Source organism: Cynocephalus volans, chromosome 17 (genome assembly GCF_027409185.1).
Source record: "Cynocephalus volans isolate mCynVol1 chromosome 17, mCynVol1.pri, whole genome shotgun sequence".
Taxonomy (NCBI): Eukaryota; Metazoa; Chordata; class Mammalia; order Dermoptera; family Cynocephalidae; genus Cynocephalus; species Cynocephalus volans.
Genome location: NC_084476.1, coordinates 42,588,347 through 42,614,586, shown reverse-complemented (window position 1 = coordinate 42,614,586; position 26,240 = coordinate 42,588,347). Strand labels below are relative to the sequence as shown.

Sequence of the window (26,240 nt, the reverse complement as noted above, 5' to 3'; positions counted from 1 at the left end):
GGAAGGCCGTATCGGCATAACGCTCTCACGAGCCTTTAGTTTTCTCATATGGAAAAGGAGTAGCGGAATGCCGGGAGGAGCTCAGGGTCCAGTGCAAGGCGATTCCAATCAAAGGCCCCACGGAGGTAATAAGCTCCAGCCAGTCGGTAGTTCCAACCAGCCTGGAGGCCCAAGCAGTCGGTTCCCGTCGACCAGACCAGCGGTGTCCGGTATCCGAGGCCAGGGACTGAGAAGACCGGTTTCCGCTGGGTCTTTTTAACGCCCCTTCCCTCCAGCCCCAACCTACTTATTTATAGAGTCCAGCCTCTCCTCGTAGTGACAGCCTTTAGTTAGAAATGTCCGTGCCGCGGGAGGTGGGCGTGCCCCACTATATCCCTTCCCCCGGGGGGCGGGGTGTTGTGTAAGACTCTGAAGTTTCATTTCTTTGATGAAGAAAGGAAAATACTGAAGATCCCAGAGATTCCAGAACACCCCACCCCTTGCTTCCTGAGGGGCAGAGAAACAGGGCTTTGTTTTGCAGTTTGAAATTTCTTGGTCATGAGACCCTCCACAATAATGTTTTGGACCCTGTGAGCTTGGATGCGGGAGGGCAGCAAGGGTGTCTGAGCACAGAAAGACTTTGTGGGGGCTGTGTTGAAGACGGGGAGCAGAGATCAAGAGTTTTGAGTGTAGGGAAAGGGCTTGGACTGTTTAAAGGAGGATTCTGTGTCCTCTGAGATGCGACAGGGCATGTAAGTTTGGGGGCGTATTGGAGATATGTCAGCCGGAGGGTCTTCCTGGGATGGGAAGTAGATGGGTCCTCTTTACATGGCTAGGTGGGCTCTGGGGTGGAGGGGAGGTGGACACTGGCTGGATATAGGGCTACTGTTGTGTGTCTGGGAGGCACTCAGGAAAGTAATGAGATGATGGGGGTGGGGAGGGCTCAGGGCAGGGAGACTTTGAGAAACTGCATCTCAGTTGAAGGGGCTTGCCAGAGTCCCGAGTGACTGACCCCACACTTCCAAATCTTAATGGGCAAGGACACAGGAGGCAGCCTTTAGGGGTGAAGAGTTTATTTACTGTTCCGCCCCCTTGGTCCGGCCAGCCCAGGCTCTACCAGCAACGGTACTCGGGATAAGTCTCGGACACAAACTCAGGGTGGACGACATAGTTGTTTCTCTGAGGACCACCGGACTTCTTGAAGTGACTTGTGTCCCATCTGTGGGGAGAGATGGGTCAACCATTTTGGACCCTAATACGTCAAAGTGAACATTGGACTCCGACACTCAATGCCAACCTTATCCCAACATTTTGCTGCTAACGCTGACCTTCTGACCTCAGGTTATACCGTTAAATTTCCTATACCCAATACCGCTTCCTAACATTGACTTCTTTTCTTTACTTCAAGCCCTGAACCCAACACCCTTGACTCTAAGCCCAGTGACAACCTGTAACCCCTCAAAACCGGCCTCCTTGCCTTCTCAGAGGGTCCTCCATCCATTTCCTTGCCATCTTTGACTTCCCCATAGTAGTAGCTCCCCCTGGTGGCATCTTCCGGTCAATGCGTCGCAGCGGACAGTACCCACTCCAACTGTGCCCCCCACCCCGCCCCCCGCCAAGCCAAGGGAACAGCCCCCAGTGTACGTGTGCAAGTGAATGCGTGTGCGCCCCACTTACCTAAGGTTCGGATACGGGTAGTATGACGGCGGGGGAGTCGTAACAGCACATTGCATTCCGGGCCGGTGCTCGTAGGGCGATACACTCCTGAAGGAGAAAGCGGTGGGCAGGAAGGGGTCGGGCCTTTTGGTATCCTCCTATTCCGCAATCCAGATTAAGCCTCTGGGTGGTGCTTCAGGCATCAGTCCCATGGCTTGGAGATCCTCCCCTCCGTCCTTGCCCTTCAAGACCCCACTGCGGTACCGCCTCCAGGAAGCCCCTGGAAGTCCCCTCCCTACAAGGCCTCGTTTCTGCTGCCCAGGGCGGGAGGTGGAGCACACTGTATTCTGGGGAGGGTGGGGCTCCGGTCGTTGAGGACCTGGTAGCCCCGGATCCCCGCCGTGGGACAGCAATTTCTCCAGCACTATGGACAGGTAACGTTTCTGAGCCTCCTAAAGGCTCAGGCACTTTCCCACTCCCCTATGCCTTTGTGAAGGAGAACATCCAGTCTCGAACAATGAATCAGGCTCTCTCGGCCTGGGGAGGGATGGAAGATCGCCATGGACCCCCTCTGCACAGCTCTAGACTGCTGCAGATATGGGAGTTCTCCCACGCTCAGCCTGCCTTGTCTGCCGCTGGGTGCAAGACCAAGCTGAGCTGCAGTCTGGGCTCCGGCTGTGCGCTCGGGCCCGTGTCCTTATCGGTAACACGCGAGGGTGTTTACCTCCGGAGGTGCTGTGGGGCTCTGAGGAGGTCAAGACCACTCTGGTAAAACGGTCACCATTCCCTTGCTTATTTAGCGCCTGGCAACGTCCCCACCCACAGCTGACGGTGTCCCGAGGCCCAGGAAGAAAGCACATTTTTCTGGGAACACATGGCACTCCGCAGGCTAGAACCTGCGTCTCCAGGGCCAAATGTCCAGGTAGGGGGGCAGGGCTGGTGGGTGTGGGAAGTGTGGGAAGAGGATGCGACTGATGTGTAGGGTTTTTCCTCAGATCGCTCCTGCAGGACCTCCAGAGCATATACAACAGCTGGGCTGACCTTGAACTCAGTTTGGGAGTGACAGGGTCGGGGATTTGGAGTAACCTTCATGTTGGTTCTCCCGCCTTAGCTGTTGGTCCAGGCCCTGGGGCCCTGTAAGCGGGCACATCTGGGCTGGAGGCCGGCGGGGAGCTGGCATAGAGCCGGGGCAAGGCTAGAAGGGGGCGGGATGGAGCGCGCACAGCCGGGTGGGGCGGGGCTCGGGGGCGGGGCTCAGCCAAGGCAGGAGAGCCCTGCGAACCTTACAGTCGGCTGCTCAGCGCACAGAGGCCGCAGGCGGCGTTCGGTGCAGGGCGCCCCGGTGGCGTGGTAGTCCATCCCGCGCAGACAGTAGTGGCGTCCTGAGCAAGCGCTTTCGTAACCCCGGAAGGGCAGGCGGCCCGGCAGCGGGTCTACGCATCCACATCGGTGCGTGATGTGCGGCAGCTGCTGGTTCCGTGACAGCGAGTTCAGCATGTTCACCACTACCTCGCGCTCTGCGACCGCAGGTCCCGAGTCCACGAGACCCAAAGGCAGAGTCACAGAGATAGGATGAGACAGGGTCGGAGACAGAGAGGGGCGGAGACCAAAACAGAGACAGGGTTACACTCTTTCCAGGACCCTCGGCCTCAGCCCCGCATCCCAGGTCCCCATCCCACCCTCCTTCTGGCCTCCCCCTGCCCTCTCTCTACCCGTTCCTCTCCACTGCCCCACCACCTCCCTTTACCGTAGGCATTGAGCCGCTCCGGCTTTGGAGGGCACTCCAAAGGCATTCCTCGAACTACTGTCTCCATCCCGGCCTCCTGGAAGTGGCACACACACTACCTCAAGCTCTGACCTGGAAAAGTTGCTCCCTTTTGGGTGTCCTCCCAGAACACCAAACCTGTCCCCAGGCCGTGCCTTCTCCCGCCCCTCAGCAACTCCCCTACTCCCAAGGCTCTCGGTGTTTGGTTGTCGCCAGGCAACGCGTTTACTCCGCCTATGGGGGCACGGGTGGGGTGGGAAGGACTGTAGGTGGGCAGGGTTTGGTTCTGGGTCGCTGACAATCCTGCCTCAGCGTTTGCCTTTGATTTTATCCCTCTTTGTCTAGCTGTGTCTAGATGTCTCTCTAATAGGGAGTTTTCAATATTGCCTGCCCATCAGAATCACCTGGGGAACTTGTGAAAAATTCCAATTCTTAAGGAAGTTTTAATTCAAAAGGGCAACCCAGGGTCGGCCATCAGCTTACAGCTTATAGATAAGAACCGCTGCTCTAGCCTTGGATCCTCTCACATTCCCTCGGGCCTGGGGCTGTGGGTGGATTGCCCCATCACCTTGGAAGATCAAATTTGCAGTGCTACTGAGTAGCTTTGCTCTACCCTTCTGTCTTTGCTCACATTACAAAAGAGGGGAAGGTGGAGCAGGGAGACTCACATCACTGAGTCCTTGGCCAGCCTCAGTGTCGCTGGGGCCAGACGACCAGTTGGCAAGCCTCAGGAAGATAGCATGTCAAGGAATGCACCCAGCCATCTCACCACAGAGCCTGATCAGAGTTTGGGGCCCAGAGGACCTAGTCCCCAGAGATTGGCACCCAGGGACTAAGCATATCCCCACTCCTGGGCTCCCTTTTCAGCTAAAAATATACAAATCCTAGTTTCACTGATGGGGAAGAGCCCTGGAGCCTTGTTGGTGGGAAATGGATGAGGAACTAATGAAGTAGTAGTCACTGTGGTTTGGAAGGTTGGGGGGGTGGGGTGTCCCAGACCCCAGGCATCTGTGTTGGGCACAGTAGATACCTTAGGCAGCCGGGGAAGATAGGTGGCATACTTGTTCCAGCAGGTGTTGTAAGGTCCTGTCCTCCACGTGCTGTATCGGTCACCCAGGTAGTTTGGGCTGCATCCATCTGCTTGATCGTAGGGGTGGAGACATAAGATCACATTACTCCTTACTCTATCCCAGGATCTGTGGCCCCCTAGATGTTTCTCCTCTGATCCCCAGCACAAAGCTAACCCTCACTGACCTCTCTCAGGCCAGTTCCCAAGCCTAGCCTGACCCCACACTTGTCTTAGTTACTGAGATATAGCCCATGTCCCACCTAAGGTAAACTTCTGAGTGAGGTCTGGATCCATTGTGCTGATCACTTTTCATCCAAGAACTACTGTCTTTGAATCAGCCAACCTGGAAATGGGCTCTTCTCTCAGTTCCTTCCTCTCTTTCACCTTCCACATCCAGCCTCCAAAGTTTGCCTATTCTGCCTCCTTAAAATCACTTGAACCTATCTCCTCTTCCAGTTCCCCATGATCTCACTCCTATTTCTCTGTGGCTCCTTAACCAGGAGACAATATAATGTCATGGTTAATAGAACGAACTCTGCAGATAGACAGCTTGGGTTCAATTTTCAGTTCTGTCAATTATTAGCAGTGTGTAACCTTGGCCAAGTTAATTAATTTTGCTATGTCTTTTTCCTCAACTTTATTATTATTTTTTCTTTTCCTTTTTTTAAAAAAAATTTGTTTCCTCAACTTTAAAAAGAGGGTAATAGTACTCTTTACCACATAGGGCTGTTGTGATGTTTAAATGAGTTAATGTACGCAAACCACTTACACCAATGCCTGGTTCATAAAAAGTTATCATGGTTAGCGTACTGGTCTCCTTGCCTCATCTATGAAATCCTATAATCCAGCTAATATAGAAACAGTGGCACTTTTTCACAAATTAAAAATTGACCAATCTACTTCTTAACTTAAAACCTTTCAAAGTCTACCACCCACTCCCACCCCCAGTCATTTAAGCCTGTCCTACAAGGCCCTCCACGATCCGCTCTCCCAACACTCTGAAAGAAAACATGTGAGATACATGAAAGAAGCCCTAGAGGAAGAGCAGGCATGTGAGAGGAGGGGGTGGAGTATTGGGATTTGGAGTTCTGGGTTGGTGGGCTGGACATACAAAGATTGAGGTATTTGGGGACATCCAGGTAAAGATGACCATAACCAGATGAAGGAGAGTAGAATTCTGGTGAGGTCAAGGCTGGAAATAAAGACTTGGAACTGTCAGTAATTAAAGCCATGAGTTAGATAAAATAGCCTCAGGGGAGGAGCAAGGAGAGAAGCGGGCTCAGGATAGCACCCTGAGGAACCCCACGTTTTCATAGTGGGTGCACAAGACACTCAGGACAGTGAGGCGTCAAAGATGCTGAGGGAGAAAGTAATTTCAAGAAGTAGAGAGTGGTCAGAAGAGTGAAATGCATAGTGTAAGTCTCATAAGGTAAAGACTGAAGAGTCGCATGGGTTTGGTAATTAGAACTACTTAAGAGCAATTTTAGTTTTTAAGTGTAGGAGATGCAGACTACATTCCCGACTTCAATTGGGAATTATCAACAAATGCTTATGAGCCTGGTGCTGTGCTAGATGAAGAAGGCTCAGTTGTGAATAAGACAAGACTTTCTGCTCCTTTGGAATGTACAGGGAGACAAATCAAAAACACTTAGACAAATGAGAAAGAGAACTCATAAGGTGTAGGAAGAGGTGAGGAAGTAGACAGTGAGTATAGACTATGTTTCTGGGAATCTTGTCTGTGAGGGAGAGGAGCAAGAAAGAAATTTTAGTCAGGAAGAAATTAGAAAAGGTTCTAGGGTGATGGAAAGAGGTGTGGTGGGGCAGAGGGATGCAGGAAGGATGGAGAGAGTAGAAGGAACAGGGCTGCTAAGAAGATGGGAGGAGATGGGAGGATTTGTCTGTACTCTTTCCATCTCTCTAGGGATGAAACTGAAGGCTCTTCCATGTCTTTTTTCACAGACAGAGAACTCCCAAACGCCAGGGTTTGGGTCATCTCCTCCATGGCCAGGGTCAAATCAGGTGGTTGGGAATCAGGTTGAAGTAGGGGTTGGTTAGGGAAGAAGCTTAGGTCATTGTGTGCTGATAAGGTTGATGTAGGATCAGGATGAAGGTCAGGATCCAAGTTGGGTTCAGGTTGAGAGTCGCTGTTGGGTTACTTCTGGGGTCAGAGTTGGGCAAGGCGTGAGGCCCTACCTTCCTCTTGAGAGAGCCAGTACTTCTCAGGTAAGTAGGGGTGGCCTGGTATGGAGCCCTTATAGCTGTAGTCCTGTGTGGTGCATTTGACCATCTTCTGCAGGGCTTCAGGGTCCACATGGCGCTGTGCAATTTGAGTGAGACCCTGGGCAAAGGAGAGGGAAGAAGTGGCTATGTGCATAAAGACCCCAGTCTTGGGTCTTGTTGGACCTAGTTCAATCCCCTCTTGAGAAAGTCAGCCCAGGTGGGTCTCCCAAGCCTCCTTCCTATGCCAGAGGGATACCCACGCCAGCGTTGCCCCTCTGCACAGTTTGAATCACGCTTTCCTCCTTTCTTTCCATCCAAGGCTGGGGCGTGGAGCCAGGCTCTTGCCCTCAGCCAGAGTGGTTTTCTGGCTTTCTCATTTCTGTCATTTCCTGACTGGGAGTTCTTGAAGGTCAGAGCTGAGTGTTTCTGCTCTCTTTCTTTTGGACTGTGTGCTTCTTGGGAGCAGAGCCTGAATATCCTCTACTAGAGCAACAGACCACTGGCCAATCTGGAGCCTCAGGAAAGGCTGGCTGCGTTGGGAGCTGGCTGCCTTATGCAGGTGTCTTGGTCAGGAACAGCTCTCTGGGAAGTTGGCACGTTGAAGGAGCCAAAGGATGGGCCTGGAGGGGCACCTACTTTAAAATTTAATTCCCTGACTCTAGTTCTGCTGTGGCTCTGACCCTGACACCAATGTTACCCTTGATCCTGACCCTCACTTTGCCCTGGTCCTCATCCTGACCTTTTTTCTGTTCTTGATTTAGGCCCTGGGACCCTCTGCTTCTTGGGGTTCACCTTATCTCATCCTATCATTCCCTGTTGGGCTAGATCTGTGGAATCCCAGACCAAGGCCTTCTTTTGGTAACCCCTTGTCCTTAGCTGAGAGCAGAATACCAACTTAGTTGTGGGTCCACAGGTCTCTGCAAGCAGTGGTCTGAAAAGGCAGCTGGGTCACAGGGGGTGGAACACTGAGCAAGGTCAGACACCAGAAAGGGCTTTCCCATATGGGCAGTGAGGTGCTGGGAAGGTGACTTACGATCTTAAGAGCAGATGCTTCTCTTGGTCAGGGCTGAGACTTTGTTGCTCTCAGTGCTCCAACCACTCTGAAAATCCCTCAGCTTAGGGGTTTCTGGGATTGTCTGTGCCCAGCTGACATTTTGTTCTGTGGGCAGATCCTGCACAGTCACACTCCCATGTGGGTGGAGGGCAGAATATGAGAGTTGTAGATGCGGGGCCCCGTGGCTTAGCACTTCCGTGAGCTTTACACACTCACACACACACACACACACACACACACACACACACACACACACACACACACACACACACCCCTATGCAACCAGATACACTCGTAGACACACACAAACAGATGTACACCCACACATACACATAGTCACACACTAAACACTCAGATACACACATACTCACAAATACAAAAACAGTCATTTAGAAGGATTCAAAAACATTATCAATTTTTTTTTTTGGTCTTTTTCGTGACCGGCACTCAGCCAGTGAGTGCTCTGGCCATTCCTATATAGGATCCGAACCCGCGGTGGGAGCGTCGCCGCACTCCCAGCGCCGCACTCTCCCGAGTGCGCCATGGGCTCGGCCCTCAATTTTTCTATTAAAGGCTTTCCTCAGATGTCTGCAATCTGTGTTTGTTCATGTTCATGAATAGGAGATTTAAAAAAGCTTGTCAGAGGCTTTGAGTTACGGGTGGACTTTGGCAACCATGGGAATCTCTGTAGGATGGTTTAGGTGGACTATTTTTTGTAAAGTCTAATGTCACTATCTGCAGGTCTTTCCTTTTGGGCTCATCAGATTCTTTAGAAGAGACTCCTTCAATCTTTGGCTTAGGGTAACGACCTAACTGCCAGGGTTCTGAGAACCTAGTGCAGTGGAGGGCTGGGCTTAGCATTCAGTACAAGGAGGCTCTCATTTTTTCCAGTATCGTATCCTGTCCTCAACTGGTATCCCCAGTCCCGAGATGTTTGCCACGAAATAAGCCTTTTGATTTTCGCAGAGAAAGGGGGGCAGTCACCCCATGGCATGGAATAGAAGGGGCTTTAACTGCTTCTTTTTCCCTTTTTTTTTTTTTTTTCTGTTTTGGTGGCTGGCAAGTGAGGGGATCTGAACCTTTGACCTTGGTGTTTTAACACCATGCTCTAACCAACTGAGCTAACCAGCCAGCTCCCTGGGTTTAATTGCTTCTTAAATGGCTTTCAAATAATTCTTGTTTTCGCCTTGGTATTGTCCCATCTTCCGTTCCAGAGAAACCTAGGATTACCAACTCTTGAGACTTTTGGAAATCCTGCAGTATTAAGTTGAATTATGTTTTGGGTTTCCCATTGCTGGCTTTGGATTCAGCTTTCTCAGATCTGCTAAGTCAGTTATTACTTATCTATCATAATTGACAGCCACCACAATTTGGTTGCCATTGTTCTTTCTTTCTCAACATCCTTGCAAATTTATGTCTTAAATAACTATAGTTTTAGGAGGGTTTCAGGAAGGAGTCAAAACACATGTGTATTCAATTTTAAACTAGAGAATTATAGTTCCTTATAGATTTCATGTAATAATCTTTTATCAGTAATATGTTACAAATAACTTCTCTCAGTTTGTGGTTTCTATCTTTAATTTTCTTTACAGTGTCTTTTGGTGAGCTGAAGTTTTTAATTTTAACATAGTTGAATTTATTAATCTCTTCTTTTATGGTTAATGGCTTTTGTGACTTAACAAATCCATCTATACTCTCGGAAAATGGAGATAATGTCCTGTACAAATATTTTCTTCTAAAAGCTACACAGTTTTACTTTCCATATTTAATCTGCAAGGAGTTGCTTTTTAGGTTTGATGTAAGTTAGGGATCAACTTTATTTTCATCTATATAGATAACCAGTTCTCCCATTGAGTAGTCTGTTTTTCCCACAGATTTGTAATGCTGCCCTGAGCCTGATATATCTTTTTCCATAGCTTTATTTTCAACCATCTCCATTGTATATTGTTTCCATATGTGTACAGGTATATTTATGTTATTTTCTACTCCATAAGTCAATTTGTCTATCTCTGTATTAATACTATGCTTTTTGAACTTTGATAGCTTTGTAATAAATATTACATTATTATTTATTAATATCTGATTGGGCCATTCCCCTTCTTGTTCTGGTGTAGTTTAGCTAATTCTTGGGCCTTTGCTCTTCTCTAAATTTTTGGGACAGCTTGTCAAATTCTTCAAAAAATCCTGTTGAGATTTTAATCAGAATTGCATTGAGTCTTTATGATAGTAATTCTTCATATCTATGAACATGTTATATCTCTTCATTTATTTAAGAATTTTTTAAAGTACTCAACAAAGTTTTATATTATTCATATAGTTTTGTACACATTGTTAGATTTACTTTTACTTATGTTTTTTTTGTTGCTGGAATAAATGATACATAGTTTTAAAATTATTCTTTCTAAATATTTGTTGTTCGTGTAAAATGTGATTGACTTTTAATCTTGTATTCGTCTAACTTTCTAAATTTTCCTATTCTAATAATTTATAGATTCTAGACACAATTGTATCATTTATAAATAATAAGTTTTATTTCTTCCTTTCCTATCCTGTGTCGTTTTACTTTTCCTTTTCTTGGTGTCCTGGCTAAAACCTCCTCTAGTACAATGTTGAAGTAGAAGTAGTGATAGGGCTCTGCTGCCTCTGCTTCCACCAATTTGCAATGTGAGACTCCTGGGTCACTGTTGCCACCACCAGCTGGACTTTGGACTTCCCCGCCTCAGAAACTAGCTGGGATACACTTTTCTCTCCTATCCGTGGACATCACAGTTTCAGACACTTCAGCTTTTGGGTTCCAGGACTTACACTGAGGACATCATCAGCTTCCCTGGTTTTGAGGCCTTCTGACTTGGACTGAGCCACGCTACCAGCATCCAGTTTGCAGACGGTCTATCTTGGGACTTCGCTGCACTATCATACATGCTGCTAGCTGTAGCAGAATTGGCGCAAAGGAACGGCTTCGAAAGGGTGTCTTTACCCTGCTGAGAACCGGGGAATCTTCCCCCAACCCGCGCGCGTGATCCGCCGGAGCGCCACGGCCCGTGTCCCAGCCACAGCTGCAGACGTGGAAGCATGGAGGCCTGAGCCGGCGTGTGTCACCCCGGGCTGCAACGGTGAGCGCGGCTTCTGACCCCCCACCGCCACCCGCCATCCCTGGAGCTGGAAGTGAATCAACTGGCAGCCGAGACAGGGAGACGTCCAGCGGGAGAGGCAGAAGCTCGGCAGAGACCACACGCCCTGTGGGCCGCCACTGCCTGATCCAACAGGTAGGCTTCACCACCACCACCCGGCTTCATTCCCAGCACAGCCCAGTGCACACAGAGCGGGAATCATCTGGCAGGGGAGGCAGGAACTCCACAGGGTCCACACTGCTGCCGTGCAATCCAGCAGCAGGTAGGCTTCACCGCTGCCACCCGGCTCCATCCCAAGCCCGGCCTAGTGCACACAGAGCAGGGAGACATCCTGCAGGGGAAGGGGAAGTGCTGCAGAGACCACACGCTCTGTGGTGCCTAGGCGCATCCCAGCAGCCCGGGCCAGAGCGCAGGGAACAGGGAGTCACTGAGGTAGCCATACCAAATTGGCAACCACAGCAACATCTTAGTCAGTCAATAGTGTCAAACATGTGGACTGTGAAACCCCCTGCCACAATGAATAAACATCAAAGAAAAGATACCAGAAATACGAAAAATCAAGACAGTACACCACCAAAAGATAATAAATCTCAAGCTCTAGATCCTATAGAACAAGAAGCCCTTGAAATGACTGACAAGGAATTTTGAGTGATAATTCTAAGGAAACTGAATGAGATACAAGAAAACTCAGCTAGACATCATGATGAAACGAGGAAAAGTATACAGGACCTGAAAGACGAAATGTACAAGGAAATCAATGCCCTGAAAAAAAATGTAGCAGAACTTGCTGAACTGAAGAAGTTATTCAGTGAAATAAAAAGCACAATGGAGCGTTTAACCAACAGGCTTGTGGAAGTTGAAGAGAGAACCTCTGAACTTGAAGATGGGCTGTTTGAAATAACACAAGCAGACAAAAGAAAGAAAAAAGAATCAAAGGCATTGAAGAAAATCTGAGAGAGATATCAGACAACCTCAAGCGCTCAAATATCCGAGTCATGGGTATTCCAGAAGGGGAGGAAAAAGGAGATTGCATTGAAAACATATTCAACAAAATAATGGCAGAAAACTTCCCAGGTATAGGAAAAATCACAGATCTTCAGATCCAGGAAGCTCAACGATCTCCAAACGTATTCAACCTAAAAAGGTCTTCTCCAAGACATGTTATAGTCAAATTGGCAAAACTCAAAGACAAAGAGAGAATCTTAAAAGCTGCAAGAGAGAAGCATCAAATCACCTATAAGGGAGCCCCAATCAGGCTAACATCAGACTTTTCATCACAAACCCTAAAAGCCAGAAAGGAATGGGATGATATATTCAAAATACTAAAAGACAGAGATTGTCAGCCAAGAATACTCTACCCTGCAAGGCTATCCTTCCGAAATGAAGGGCAAATAGTATATTTCTCAGACAAACAAAAACTGTGGGAGTTCACCACCACACGACCACCCTTACAAGAAACTCTCAAGGGAGTACTGGGTTTGGTTCCTGAAAAATAACTACCATTGCCATAAAAACCCAAGAAAAATCAAAACCCACTAGTATAATAAAAATGTCATTCATGAAGAGAAAACAAACAAACAAAAAGGCTATCTACAACCTAAGGAACCAACAAACACAGAAAACAAACAATAAATCAGAAAGCAAGGAACAAAAGACACCTAAGACAACCAAACAACAATCAACAAAATGCTAGGAATAAATCAACACTATTCAATAGCAACTCTTAATGTAAAAGGCTTAAATTCCCCAATCAAAAGACACAGACTGGCTGACTGGATTAAAAAGGAGGACCCAACTATATGCTGCCTTCAAGAGACCCACCTCACCCCTAAAGACTCACATAGACTAAGAGTGAAAGGATGGAAAAAGATTTACCATGCAAACAGAAAAGAAAAACGAGCTGGAGTAGCTATTCTTATGTCTGACAAAGTAGACTTTAAACTAAAAACCATAAGAAGAGACAATGAGGGACACTACGTGATGATAAAAGGACTGATCCATCAAGAAGACATAACATCATAAATATGTATGCACCCAATGTTGGAGCAGCCAGATTTATAAAACAAACTCTATTAGAGCTAAAGAAGGAAATAGACACTAATACCATAATAGCAGGGGACCTGAACACCCCACTGTCAATATTGGACAGATCATCTAGGCAAAGAATCAGCAGAGAAACACAAGATCTAAACAATACCCTAGACCAATTGGACATGGCAGATATCTACAGAACATTCCATCCAACAACCTCCAAATATTCATTCTTCTCATCAGCACATGGATCATTCTCCAGGATAGAGCACATATTAGGTCACAAATCAAGTCTCAATAAATTCAAAAAAATTGGAATTATCCCATATATTTTCTCAGACCATAATGGATTAAAACTAGAAATCAATAACAAATGAAATTCTGGAAACTATACAAACACATGGGAATTAAACAGCATTCTACTTAATGACATATGGGTCCAAGAAGAAATCAAGCAGGAAATCAAAAAATTTATTGAAACTAATGAAAATAATGATACATCATACCAAAACCTGTGGGATACGGCAAAAGCAGTACTAAGGGGGAAATTTATTGCATTAAATGCTCACCTCAGAAGAATGGAAAGATGGCAAGTGAACAACCTAACACTTCACCTTAAAGAACTATAAAAACAAGAACAATCCAAACCTAAAGTTAGCAGACGGAAAGAAATCATTAAGATCAGAGCAGAACTTAATGAAATTGAAACCCAAAAAACAATACAAAAGATCAATGAATCAAAAAGTTGGTTTTTTGAAAAGATAAATAAAATTGACAAACCATTAGCATGGCTAACAAAAAAAAAAGAGGAGAGAAGATTCAAATAACAATAATTAGAAATGAAAAAGGTGATTCATCTGAAATACAAGGAATCATTCGCGACTACTATAAACAACTATATGCCAACAAGTTTGAAAATCTGGAGGAAATGGATAAATTTCTGGACACACACAAGCTCCCAAAACTGAGCCATGAAGACGTAGAAAATCTGAACAGACCAATAACAATAAAGGAGATTGAAGCTGCTATCAGAAAGCTCCAAACAAAGAAAAGCCCAGGACCAGATGGATTCACAGCAGAATTTTACCAAACATTCAAAGAGGAATTGACACCAATTCTTTACAAACTATTCAAAAAGATTGAAACAGACGCAAATCTCCCAAACTCTTTCTATGAAGCAAACATCATCCTGATACCAAAACCAGGTAAAGATATAACCAAAAAAGAAAACTATAGGCCGGTATCCTTGATGAATATAGATGCAAAAATCCTCACTAAAATACTAGCAAACAGAATACAGCAACACATACGTAAAATTATTCACTATGATCAAGTGGGATTCATCCCAGGGATGCAAGATTGGTTCAACATATGCAAATCAATAAATCTGATACACCATATTAATAAAGTCAAACACAAGGACCATATGATCATCTCTATAGATGCTGAAAAAGCATTTGATAAAATTCAGCACTCATTCATGACGTATAAATTAGATATAGACGGAAAGTATCTCAACATAATTAAAGCCATATATGACAAACCCACTGCCAATATCATTCTGAATGGGGAAAAGCTGAAAGCTTTTCCTTTAAGAACAGGAACTAGACAAGGATGCCCATTCTCACCACTCCTATTCAACGTAGTGTTGGAAGTACTTGCCAGAGCAATCAGAGAAGAGAAGGAAATAAAGGGCATCCAGATTGGAAAAGATGAAGTCAAACTGTCCCTCTTTGCAGATGACATGATCCTATATATCGAACAGCCTAAAGCCTCTCCAAAAAAACTCTTGGAGGTGATAAATGATTTCAGCACAGTAGCAGGATACAAAATCAACACACAAAAATCAGTAGCATTTCTATTCTCCAATAGTGAACATGCTGAAAGAGAAATCAAGAAAGCCTGCCCATTTACAATAGCCACCAAAAAAATAAAATACTTAGGAATTGAGTTAACCAAGGATGTGAAAAATCTCTATAATGAGAACTACAAACCACTGCTGAGAGAAATCAGAGAGGATACAAGAAGATGGAAAGATATCTCATGCTCTTGGATTGGAAGAATCAACATAGTGAAAATGTCCATACTACCCAAAGTGATATACAAATTTAATGCAATCCCCATCAAAATTCCAATGACATTTTTCTCAGAAATGGAAAGAACTATCCAGACATTTATATGGAATAACAAAAGACCACGCATAGCCAAAGCAACGCTGAGCAAAAAAATTAAAGCTGGAGGCATAACACTACCTGACTTTAAACTATACTACAAAGCTATAATAACCAAAACAGTATGGTACTGTCATAAAAACAGACACACTGATCAATGGAATAGAATAGAGAACCCAGAAATCAACCCACACACCTACAGCCATCTGATCTTTGACAAAGGCACCAAGCCTATACACTGGGGAAGAGACTGCCTCTTTAGCAAATGGTGCTGGGAGAACTGGATATCAACATGCAGGAGAATGAAACTAGACCCACACCTTTCACCATACACTAAAGTCAATTCAAAATGGATTAAAGAATTAAATATACACTCTGAAACAATAATACTTCTTAAAGAAAACATAGGAGAAACACTTCAGGAAATAGGACTGGACACAGATTTCATGAATCTGACCCCCAAAGCACGGGCAACCAAAGGAAAAATAAACAGATGGGATTATACCAAACTAAAGAGCTTCTGCACAGCAAAAGAAACAATTAACAGAGTTAAAAGACAACCAGCAGAGTGGGAGAAAATATTTGCAAAATATACATCTGACAAAGGATTAATATCCAGAATACACAAGGAACTCAAACAACTTTACAAGAAAAAAACAAGCAATCCAATTAAAAAATGGGCAAAAGAGCTAAGTAGGCATTTCTCTAAGGAAGATATACAAATGGCCAACAGACATATGAAAAAATGCTCAACATCACTCAGCATCCAGGAAATGCAAATCAAAACTACACTGAGATACCACCTCACCCCAGTTAGGATGGCTAAAATCCAAAAGACTCTGAACGATAAATGCTGGCGAGGTTGTGGAGAAAAAGGAACTCTCATACATTGTTGGTGGGACTGCAAAATGGTGCAGCCTCTATGGAAAATGGTATGGAGGTTCCTCAAACAATTGCAGATAGATCTACCATATGACCGAGCTATCCCTCTGCTGGGAATATACCCAGAGGAATGGAAATCATCAAGTCAAAGGTATACCTGTTCCCCAATGTTCATTGCAGCACTCTTTACAATAGCCAAGAGTTGGAAACAGCCCAAATGTCCATCATCGGATGAGTGGATACGGAAAATGTGGTATATCTACACAATGGAATACTACCCAGCTATAAAAACGAATGAAATACTGCCATTTGCAACAACATGGATGGACCTTGAGAGAATTATATTAAGTGAAACAAGTCAGGCACAGAAAGAGAAATACCACATGTTCTCACTTATTGGTGGGAGCTAAAAATAAATAAATAAATTCATACACACACACACACACACACACACACACACAAACCGGGCTGGGGGGCGGGGAGAGGACATAACAACTACAATTCCTTGAAGTTGATACAACAAGCAAACAGAAAGGACATTGTCGGGAGGGAGGGGGGTGAGGGAGGAGGGAGGGAGGTATCGGTAATGGGCCATAATAATCAACCGCATTGTATATCGATAAAATAAAATTAAGAAAAGAAAAACAAACAAACGAAAAAGAAAAAAAAGAAAAAAAGAAGTATTGATAGTGACCATCCTTGTCTTGATCACAATTTTAAAAAGAATGCTTCTGACATTTAACTAATCAGAATGATGTTGACTGTATACTTTTGGTTTATCTGCTTTATCAGGTTAATAAAGTTTCTATTTATGTTTGCTACATAAGTAGAAATAGTTTCTATTTATGTTTTTCTTTTTAAAATCATGAATGGGGATTGGATTTTAGCAACTGCTATTTCTGCATCTTTTTTCAGTTAGTTTTATCGAAGTATAATTTACATGCCATAAAATTCACTCTAAGTGTACAATTCAATAATTCTTAGTAAATTTATAGTTATTCAAAAATCACCACAGTACAGTTTCAGAATATTTCTATCATTCCAAAAAGATCTCTCATGCCCATTTTATTTCTGCATATTTTGAAATGATCTTGTGATTTTCTCCTTAAATCTGTTAATGTGATGAATGACATTTATTCTTCTAATGTTAAACCATTTTTGCATTTATGGAATAAATACAACTTAACCACCGATTATTTTTTGTACACTGCTGGATACAGTTTACTAGTATTTTATTTAGAATTTCAATTTTGTATTTATGAGTGAATCAGGCCATATAAATTTCTTTTCATATACTGCTGTTGATTAGTTTTGTATCAAAGTTACGCTGACTTCATACAATGAGTTGGGAAGCATACTCTTTTCTGCTGTTCTCTGAAAGAGTCTGTATGAGATTGAAATAAACTATTCCTTGAACATTGGAGGAAATAACTGCTTAATTATCCATGCTGGGTGTTTCCTTTTTAGAAAGATTTTAAATTACTGATTTAATTTCTTTAATTGTTATAGGAGCATTCAGATTTTTCTAATTCTTCTTGAACTGGTTTGGCAAGTTTTATTTTTCTAGTATTTCTCCATTTGTTTTTAATTTTATGAGCATAAAGTTGTTCAGAACATTCTCATATTATCTTTTTATTTTCTTCTAGATCCGTGGTTAGACTCTTTTATTTGTCTGTGGTTTGTCTTTTTTCCCCCCAAGCTTTTATTTGCATTTATTTTATGCTAAATTTATTCTCATGCCATAAGCTTTTTTTTTGCCTTCAGTTTCTTCTTGGATACCTTTTTCTTCTGGTTTAAGAACAATTTGTTCCTTTTCAGTAAGGATCATCTCAATGTGGCAGGGGGAGCTCATGTATAGGTTAATCTGGCCATGAGCTCTGTAAGTGCCGTGTGGTGAATCTTGGGTGCTTTGTTCACCTGGATCTGCTCAATGATGAGAGAATCTACATCCAAACCCTTAAGTTCAGCATTGCTTTTTGCATTTTAAAGCATGTGCAGCAAAAATTCAGCACTCTTTTTGGGCCACCGACCCTGTGTCCAGCCCTACTGTTTGGTCAACTCCACCACTGTAACGACAGAAGGGTACAAACAACAAATAAACTTAAACCACGTCCAAACTGTAAAAAGTAATAGCCAAGGACAAAATAAACCACAAAAGCGACTTTACAATGGCCTGAACACATGACAGCTGGGACCCAAACTGGGATTAGACACCCCACTATGCTCAGCCATAAACCCAAGCGGCTAGCCAAAAAAAGCCGCTTGCCAGAGTACTACTAGCAACAGCTCCAAACTCAAAGGACTTGGCAGTGCTTCACATCCCTCTAGAGGAGTCTGTTCTATAATCGATAAACCCTGATATACCTCACCATCTCTTGCCAACTCAGCCTGTATACTGCCATCTTCAGCAAACCCTTCCAAGGCACAAAAAGTAAGCACAAGAATCCGCATAAAAATGTTAGGTCAAGGTGCAGCCCATGAGATGGGAGAAATGGACTACATTTTCTAACCCAGAACAACCCACCCACAATAGCCCCCATGAAAATTGGAGACCAAAGGAGGATTTAGCAGTAAACCAAGAATAGAGAGCTTGACTGAAAAAGGCCACGAAGCATGCACACACTGCCTGTCACCTTCCTCAGATGCCTCTGCAGACAAAATCTTTACCAAAGCTGCTACCAACAGACCTAGAGGAGACAAGTTGTAACGAGGTAAGTGTACTAGAAAGTGTACTTGGACGTACCAAAGTGTAGCTTAACCAAAGCATCTGGCCTACACCCAGAAGATTTCACACCAACTGACCACTTTGAACCAGCCCTAGCCCAGACAACCCAAACATGAAAAAAGAACTCAACTCTAAACCAAACCATTTAAACACTTTTAAAAGTATAGGAGATAGAAATTATCCACAGGTGCTACAGAGACAGTACCATAAGGGAAAGATGAAAGAACAAGCTCCAGTATCAAATAGCAAAGCTTCCCCCTTGTACCTTTTGCATAATGGGTTAACTAGAATAATCTTGACAAAGAGAACTTTAGCCAAAAACCCCAAAACCAGACGAGCTACTCACCGGCAGTCACAAGGACAAACTCATCTATGTAGCAAAACAGTGAGAAGACCTATGAGTAGAGGTGAAAAGCCAACCAAGCCTGGTGATAGCTGGTTGTCCAGTGCAGAATTTCAGTTCAACTTTAAATTTACCCAAAGAACTCACTACTCCAAATGTAAATTTAAATGCTAGTCTAAAGAGGTACAGCCCTTTAGACACGGGACTCAACCCCCCGTAGAGAGTAAACTGCCAACCATCCATTGTTGGCCTAAAAGCAGCCACCAATTAAGAAAGCGTTCAAGCTCAACAACCACAGAGATTTAATTCCTACGCCTGCACCAAACTCCTAGCACCCAACTGGACCAATCTATACTTATATAGAAGAAATACTGTTAATATGAGTAACAAGAACTCCGTTCTCCCTGCATAAGCCTATATCAGACCGGAGCCCCACTGATAGTTAACAATACAATAAAAACTGTCCAACCAAAATCCACTTATATCTTATCTTCAATTGTTAACCCAGCACAGGTGTGCACAAAGGAAAGATTAAAAGAAGCAAAAGGAACTTGGCAACTGTAAACCATGCCTGTTTACCAAAAACATCACCTCTAGCATTAGAGGTGCCTGCCTAGTGACACAGTTCAATGGCCACGGTATCCTGACCATGCAAAGGTAGCATAATCATTTGTTCCTTAATTAGGGACCTGTATGAAAGGCCACAGGAGGGTTTTACTGTCTCCTGCTTCCAATCAGTGAAATTGACCTCCCCATGAAGAGGCAGAGATACAAAAATAAGATGAGATGACCCTATGGAGCTTTAATTAACTAGCTCAAGCAAAGTAACATAAACCTAACCCAAGCATTAACAACAAAGCCCTCTGAGCCAAAAATTTTGGTTGGGGTGACCTCGGAGTAAAAGAAAACTGAATGACTATGGCCTAGACCAACTAGTCAAAGCAACACAATCACCAATTGACCCAAAACAACTTGATCAACGGAACAAGTTACCCTAGGGATAACAGCGCAATTCTATTTTAGAGTCGCTATCGACAATAGAGTTTACGACCTCGATGTTGGATCAGGACATCCCAATGGTGCAGCCACTATTAAAGGTTTGTTTGTTCAATGATTAAAGTCCTAAGTGATCTGAGTTCAGACTGGACCAATCCAGGTCGGTTTCTATCTATTACTGCATTTCTCCCAGTACGAAAGAACAAGAGAAATAAGGCCCATTTCAAAAAGCACCTTGGACCCCAACGAATGAGATAATCTCAATTCAACTCATACCCACACACCCCACCCAAGAGCAGGGCTCGTTAGGATGGCAGAGCCCAGCAATTGCATAAAACTTAAAACTTTACAACCAGAGGTTCAACTCCTCCTCCTAACAACATGTACTCCATTAATATACTTCTACTCATTATTCCCATCATACTCGCAATAGCATTTCTCACTCTCATAGAACGAAAAACACTCGGCTGCATACAACTTCGCAAAGGACCCAACATTCTTGGCCCCTTCGGCCTTCTTCAACCCTTCACTGGTGTAGTAAAACTATTCACCAAAGAACCACTCCGACCACTAACATCAGCTACCTTCATATTCATTACTGCACCTGCACTGGCCTTCACCCTAGCACTCACCATGTGCGTGCCACTACCAATACCCCACCCCCTGGCCAACCTAAATATAGGAATACTGTTCATCCTCGCCCCCTCAAGCCTAGCTGTCTACTCAATCCTCTGATCAGGACGAGCCTCAAACTCAAAATATGCCCTAATCGGAGCCCTATGAGCAGTAGCCCAAACAATTTCATACGAGGTCACCTTGGTCATCATTCTCATGGCAGTCCTACTTATAAATGGATCCTACACCTTATCAACCCTCATCATCACCCAAGAATTCATATGACTAATCATCCCATCATGACCACTAGCCATAACATAATGTGATTCATTTCAACATGAGCAGAAACTAACCAAGCCCTGTTCGACCTGACAGAAGGCGAATCAGAACTTGTATCGGGATTCAATGTCGAATATGCCTCAGGTTCCTTTGCCCTATTTTTTATAGCTGAATCATCATAATAAACGCCCTTACCACCATCATCTTCCTAGGAACACTTTACGACATCTCTACACCAGAAATTTTCACACTAAACTTTACTGCCAAAACCCTCCTCCTGACAGCCCTATTCCTATGAATCTGAGCCTTCTACCCACGATTCCGAAATGACCAACTAATGCATCGCCTATGAAAAAACATCCTCCCACTAACATTGGCCTTATGCATATGACACGTCTCAATACCCATCCTACTATCAAGCATCACCCTCCAAACCTAAGAAATATGTCTGACAAAAGAGTTACTTTGATAGAGGTCCAAGCCCTCTTATTTCTAGAACCATGGGAATTGAACCCACTCCTAAGAACTCAAAACTCTCTGTGCTACCTATTACACTATATCCTACAGTAAGGTCGGCTAAACAAGCTATCGGTCCCATACCCCGAAAATGTTGGTTCACATCCTTCCCATACTAATTAACCTCATAACCCTTCTTATTATCCTCATGACCCTACTCACAGGCACCATACATACAATACTAAGCTCCCACTGGTTAATAATCTGAACCGGCCTAGAAGTAAACATGCTTGCCTATATTCCCGTCCTGATAAAAAAAACAAACCCACAGTCAACAGAAGCAGCCACCAAATATTTCCTCACACAAACAACAGCATCCATACTCTTAACAATAGCCATCATAATCTATGCAACAAACTCAGGACAATGAACAATCACAAACATAAACAACCCCCTAGCAACCACACTACTAACATTAGCACTAATCATAAAACTAGGCTTATCCCCCTTTCACTTCTGAGTTCCAGAAGTAGCACAAGAAGTCCTTTTAACATCAGGTATAATCCTACTAACATGACAGAAACTAGCCCCCATCTCAATTATATTCCAAATGTCACCACTACTTAACCCCCACATCACCCTAAGCACCGCCGTCCTGTCCATCCTAGTAGGAGGGTGAGGAGGACTCAACCAAACACAGCTACGAAAAATTATAGCCTCCTCATCAATCGCACACACAGGCTGGATAGTGGCCACCCTCGTCTACAACCCCCAATCATAATCCTCAACCTACTAATTTACATCATACTTGCACTCGCCATGCTCACCATACTCAACCTCAACACCAACCACACAATCCCCTCTCTAGCACTCCTATGAAACAAAACACTGCTAATCACCCCACATCCTCCCAGTCCTACTGTCACTAGGAGGACTCCCTCCACTAACAGAATTTCTACCTAAATGAATTATCACCCAAGAAATGATAAAAAACAACAACATTGCCCTACCCCATTCATAGCCATTGCAGCACTACTCAACTTATACTTCCACGTACGATTGATCGATTCCACAGCACTCACCATATTCCCAGTGACTAACAGCACAAAAACAAAATGACAATTCAAAAACATAAAACAAACACTCCTCCTACCAACACTGGTAATACTATCAACACTCCTCCTCCCTCTTGCTCCAATCTCCTCCGTCCTAAACTAGAAATTTAGGTTAAACAGACCAAACTAATCCCAGCCCAGATCATTATCACCCGATGAGGCAACCAACCAGAACGACTAAAGACTAAATGCAGGACTTTACTTCCTATTCTAGGAAGAAAAGTGACACCTTTCAGATACTTGGTGGCTTTCGGACATGCATACTCTCGATGGCCTGGGCAGGTTCACAGGTGTTCTTAAAGTAAACATGAAGATTTGAACCTCTTGAGTTGCATAGTTTTGTGGCATTGTCTGGGTCAAACAGAGAACCATTTTCATAGATCACCCGGCAGAGGAAGAGCTGTGCTTTGTCTTTCTTTCTTGATTAGTCTTTCTAGAAATTTGTCTATTTTATGAGTCTTATCAAAGAACCAACTTTTGGGGCCGGCCCGTGGCTCATTCAGGAGAGTGCAGTGCTGATAACACCAAGGCCACGGGTTCGGGTCCTACATAGGGATGGCCGGTTGGCTCACTGGCTGAGTGTGGTGCTGACAACACCAAGCCAAGGGCTAAGATCCCCTTACTGGTCATCTTTATTAAAAAAAAAAAACAAAAAAAAAAAACCTTTTGACTGTTGAACTTGCTGAATCTTTGCTTCCTAATTGTTAAGTTTTGCTCTTATTTTTATGATCTCCTTTCTTCTACTTTCTTTTCATTTATTCTGTTTTTTTTTTCCCCTCCTAAGTTTGATGCTCAGCTCATTAATATTTCACCTTTTTTCTTAGACAAGCATTTAGGTTTGTAGGCTTTTCTCAACTTTTGTTGCACCCCACGTTTTGATATGCAGTCTTTTCAGTTCTGTGTATTTTTTCATTTCTGTTTTGATTTCTTATTTGACCCATTATTTAGAATGGTGTTTTTGTTGTATTTTGTTTCAAAACATAAAAGGATTTTGCTTATCTCTTTCTTGGTGATATGTAACTTAATTGCATTGAGTTTAGAGACAGTTGTTTTCTATGATATCAATCTTCAAATTCTGTTAAGGTTTGTTTTATGACCTAGTACTTGGTCAATATTTATAGTGTTCCTTCTTTGCTTAAATCTGTATTTTTTGGATCCAGGGGTCTATGAGGGATCTTCAAAAAGTTCAAGGAAAAATGAAATTAAAAGATAATGTGAATCTTTCCCTGAACTTTTGAAGATCCTCTGCATTTATGTTCAATGAATCAAGTGTATTAATAATGTTTTCAAGTGTTTTATGTCTTTCCTTTTCTTTTTCTTTTTCTTTAGTCTGTTTGACCTATCAGTAATTGTGGTGTGTTAAAATCTTAGATGGTGGATTTTGTCAATTTCTCCTTCTAGTAGTTCTATTAGGTCAATACAAGTCTAGAATTGTAATATCTTCCTGAGTTGAAACTTTATCATTTATGTAGTGATCCATCTAAAAAATGTGTATGTATGTATTTATTCTGAAGTTATTTATTAATTTACTCAACTTTTTGTTATTGTGTCTATATCAGTCAGGTTTGGATAAGAGCAGAACTACTGGGAGTGAAACAGCATAAGGGATTTATTTTTGGAATTAGACTGTATACAGTTGTGGTAACTGGTTAAGAACTTCACAAGGCTGTTGATTTGCATCTATTATTGAGCCTGAAGTCACTGTCAGGCAGTCAGGAAGGAGAGTTGGATGTGAAGTGGGGAAGAGCAAGGACAAACCAGAACACTTAAGGACGAACTAGAACCTGCATCTTTCTCATTGCCTCCAATCTTCATGATATGGATGGCCTCCAGAAAAAGCTGATACTATTTGCCATAGAGCCACACACACCTGCCCAAGACTCAGAGATGGTGAAGGAGGAGATCCAGCAGAAGCTGGAGTTGTGGCCAGATTTGCCCTATGCCAAGAAGGTGAACTACTAAATTAGTAACATTGTGCACAGCCGCCATAGAGTCTGGTACCCTCCATTAACCTTCAGAGGATAGAAATGGCTGCTTCTTCATTTGCGCCCTCCAAATCTCATGCAAATTTTTCTTCTTATGGTACACTTATAACATAGAATACTATACAGTTATTAAACTACACTGTAGAATATTTTTGACACAGGAAAATGTACCTGATATATGGCTATGTGAAAAAGGCAAGATTCAAAATATTAGTACAATATGACACCATTTTTGTAAAAAAAATAATATTTGCTTCCTAAAAGGGCATATAATAACATGTTAACATGGTTATTTTGGGTAATGGAATTATGGACCTTTTTTCTTTATGCTTCTCTGAGTTATCCCCATTTTCTGCATTGAAGATATATTTATTTTGTAGTTAGACAAAATATATTATTTAAAAAATTCTGTTCTATTCAACAAATTCCTTTTTTCACTTCAATAGTCTTTCTTATCTCTTACTCACATCCTCCTTCCTCATCTTTCACTCCTCACTGGACTTCCTACCCTCAGCCCCACTCCCTCTAATTCACAGTGGTCTAACTCACAATTCAGCCATGACACTCCCAGGTTTAAAAACCTGGAGCCTTATGTCCATGCTCTTCAACATAGTTTGAGAGGCTCTTCTTGGTCCGCAGGCTACTCTCTCACCACAGGGCTAACCTCTCCTTCTGCTCTAGCAATTTCAGTTCCTGTTGGGTTCCTGCTCCCAGACTGTCTTTTCTCAGGACTCTCTTCTGCTGGAAGCCGCCTCCTCCTAGATCACTTAGTAGCCTTGCCCTTCAAGTCCTGGGAATGTTCTGCCCCTTCTGGCTTTCCTATCAGCACATGCCTCTGCTGGTGCATGATCTACCCTGGGCGAACTTTGTTCACTTGTTTGCAACAGGCTCCTCAAAAGCAGGGTCTGGCCCTTCCTTTTTGCATTCTGGGTACCTATACATAAAGATACTCGGCAAAGTTTTGTTGGATGGTTCACTCAAATAAATTCTTAGGCAGAGTTACAATTAGACTCACAGATCTACTTTCCCTTCTGTGAAAGCTGCACAGACCCACTTGGCCACCCATCTTCAAACACAGACACACAGACACAAGGAGATTGTGATATACGTGCATGAAGACATGCCTCTAGGACATTTTCTGGCCTATCCCAAAGGCAGCTTCAGGGACTTCACACTTGCTAATCACTGTTTGGAACTTTCAGTTCTTTTATTCTTTCAGCTGTTCATGTGGCCAGTTCTCTCTCTCCTTTATGGTCTCAATTCAATGTTGCCTTGAAAGAAAGAGGTCTTCCATGACCTAAGTGGCTCTCCTTTTCCATTTCCATTACCCTGTTTATTTCCTTTATAGCATTTTGGACAATTTATAAAACTCTTGTTTATTTCTTGTTTATTATCTGTCTCTCCCCACCTCATACCCTGATGTAATTCCAGGAGGGCAGGACCTTGTACTATTTTATATACCATTATAAATTCTGTGCCTAGGCAAATGAATAAAACACACAAATACACAAAGCTACAAATAATTACAAACACGTAATGACAACCACACACTGGCAATGTTAGAGTGGTGACACATTCTGGCCTGCTCCTCCCCCAAGCCTCTACTTACCGGAGTCACAAACTTGTTGGCCTCCCAGGCCCACAGAGGGTCCTTATAGACCTTCTTGATGGAGGTAGGAGCCCTGTAGGAGTCACTGTAGGTGCTGATGGGGGTCTTGGTCTTACGGGAGAAGAGGAACATGGTGGGTCTTGGGGATGCTCTGGTGGT

General features: G+C 43.6%; 1 protein-coding gene across 3 annotated transcripts; it reads right to left on the bottom strand.

Moving 5' to 3' along the window:
- Window positions 1-1,092: 1,092 nt before the first annotated feature.
- SPMIP6 (sperm microtubule inner protein 6) lies at window positions 1,093-26,213 on the bottom strand. 3 transcript variants are annotated; one of them, XM_063082233.1, is made up of 7 exons: window positions 26,082-26,213; window positions 6,663-6,807; window positions 4,431-4,540; window positions 3,383-3,458; window positions 2,918-3,152; window positions 1,657-1,743; window positions 1,093-1,198 (listed from the first exon to the last, which is right to left on the bottom strand). In XM_063082233.1, exons 1-7 carry the CDS (start codon window positions 26,211-26,213, stop codon window positions 1,093-1,095), a joined length of 891 nt encoding a protein of 296 aa, XP_062938303.1. The 3 variants fall into 3 exon arrangements, with proteins under 3 accessions (XP_062938303.1, XP_062938305.1, XP_062938304.1); XM_063082234.1 differs by lacking the exon at window positions 1,093-1,198 and having other exon boundaries at window positions 2,923-3,152; XM_063082235.1 differs by lacking the exons at window positions 4,431-4,540; window positions 6,663-6,807; window positions 26,082-26,213 and having other exon boundaries at window positions 1,657-1,740; window positions 3,065-3,152; window positions 3,383-3,449.
- Between the last annotated feature and the right edge of the window lie 27 nt (window positions 26,214-26,240).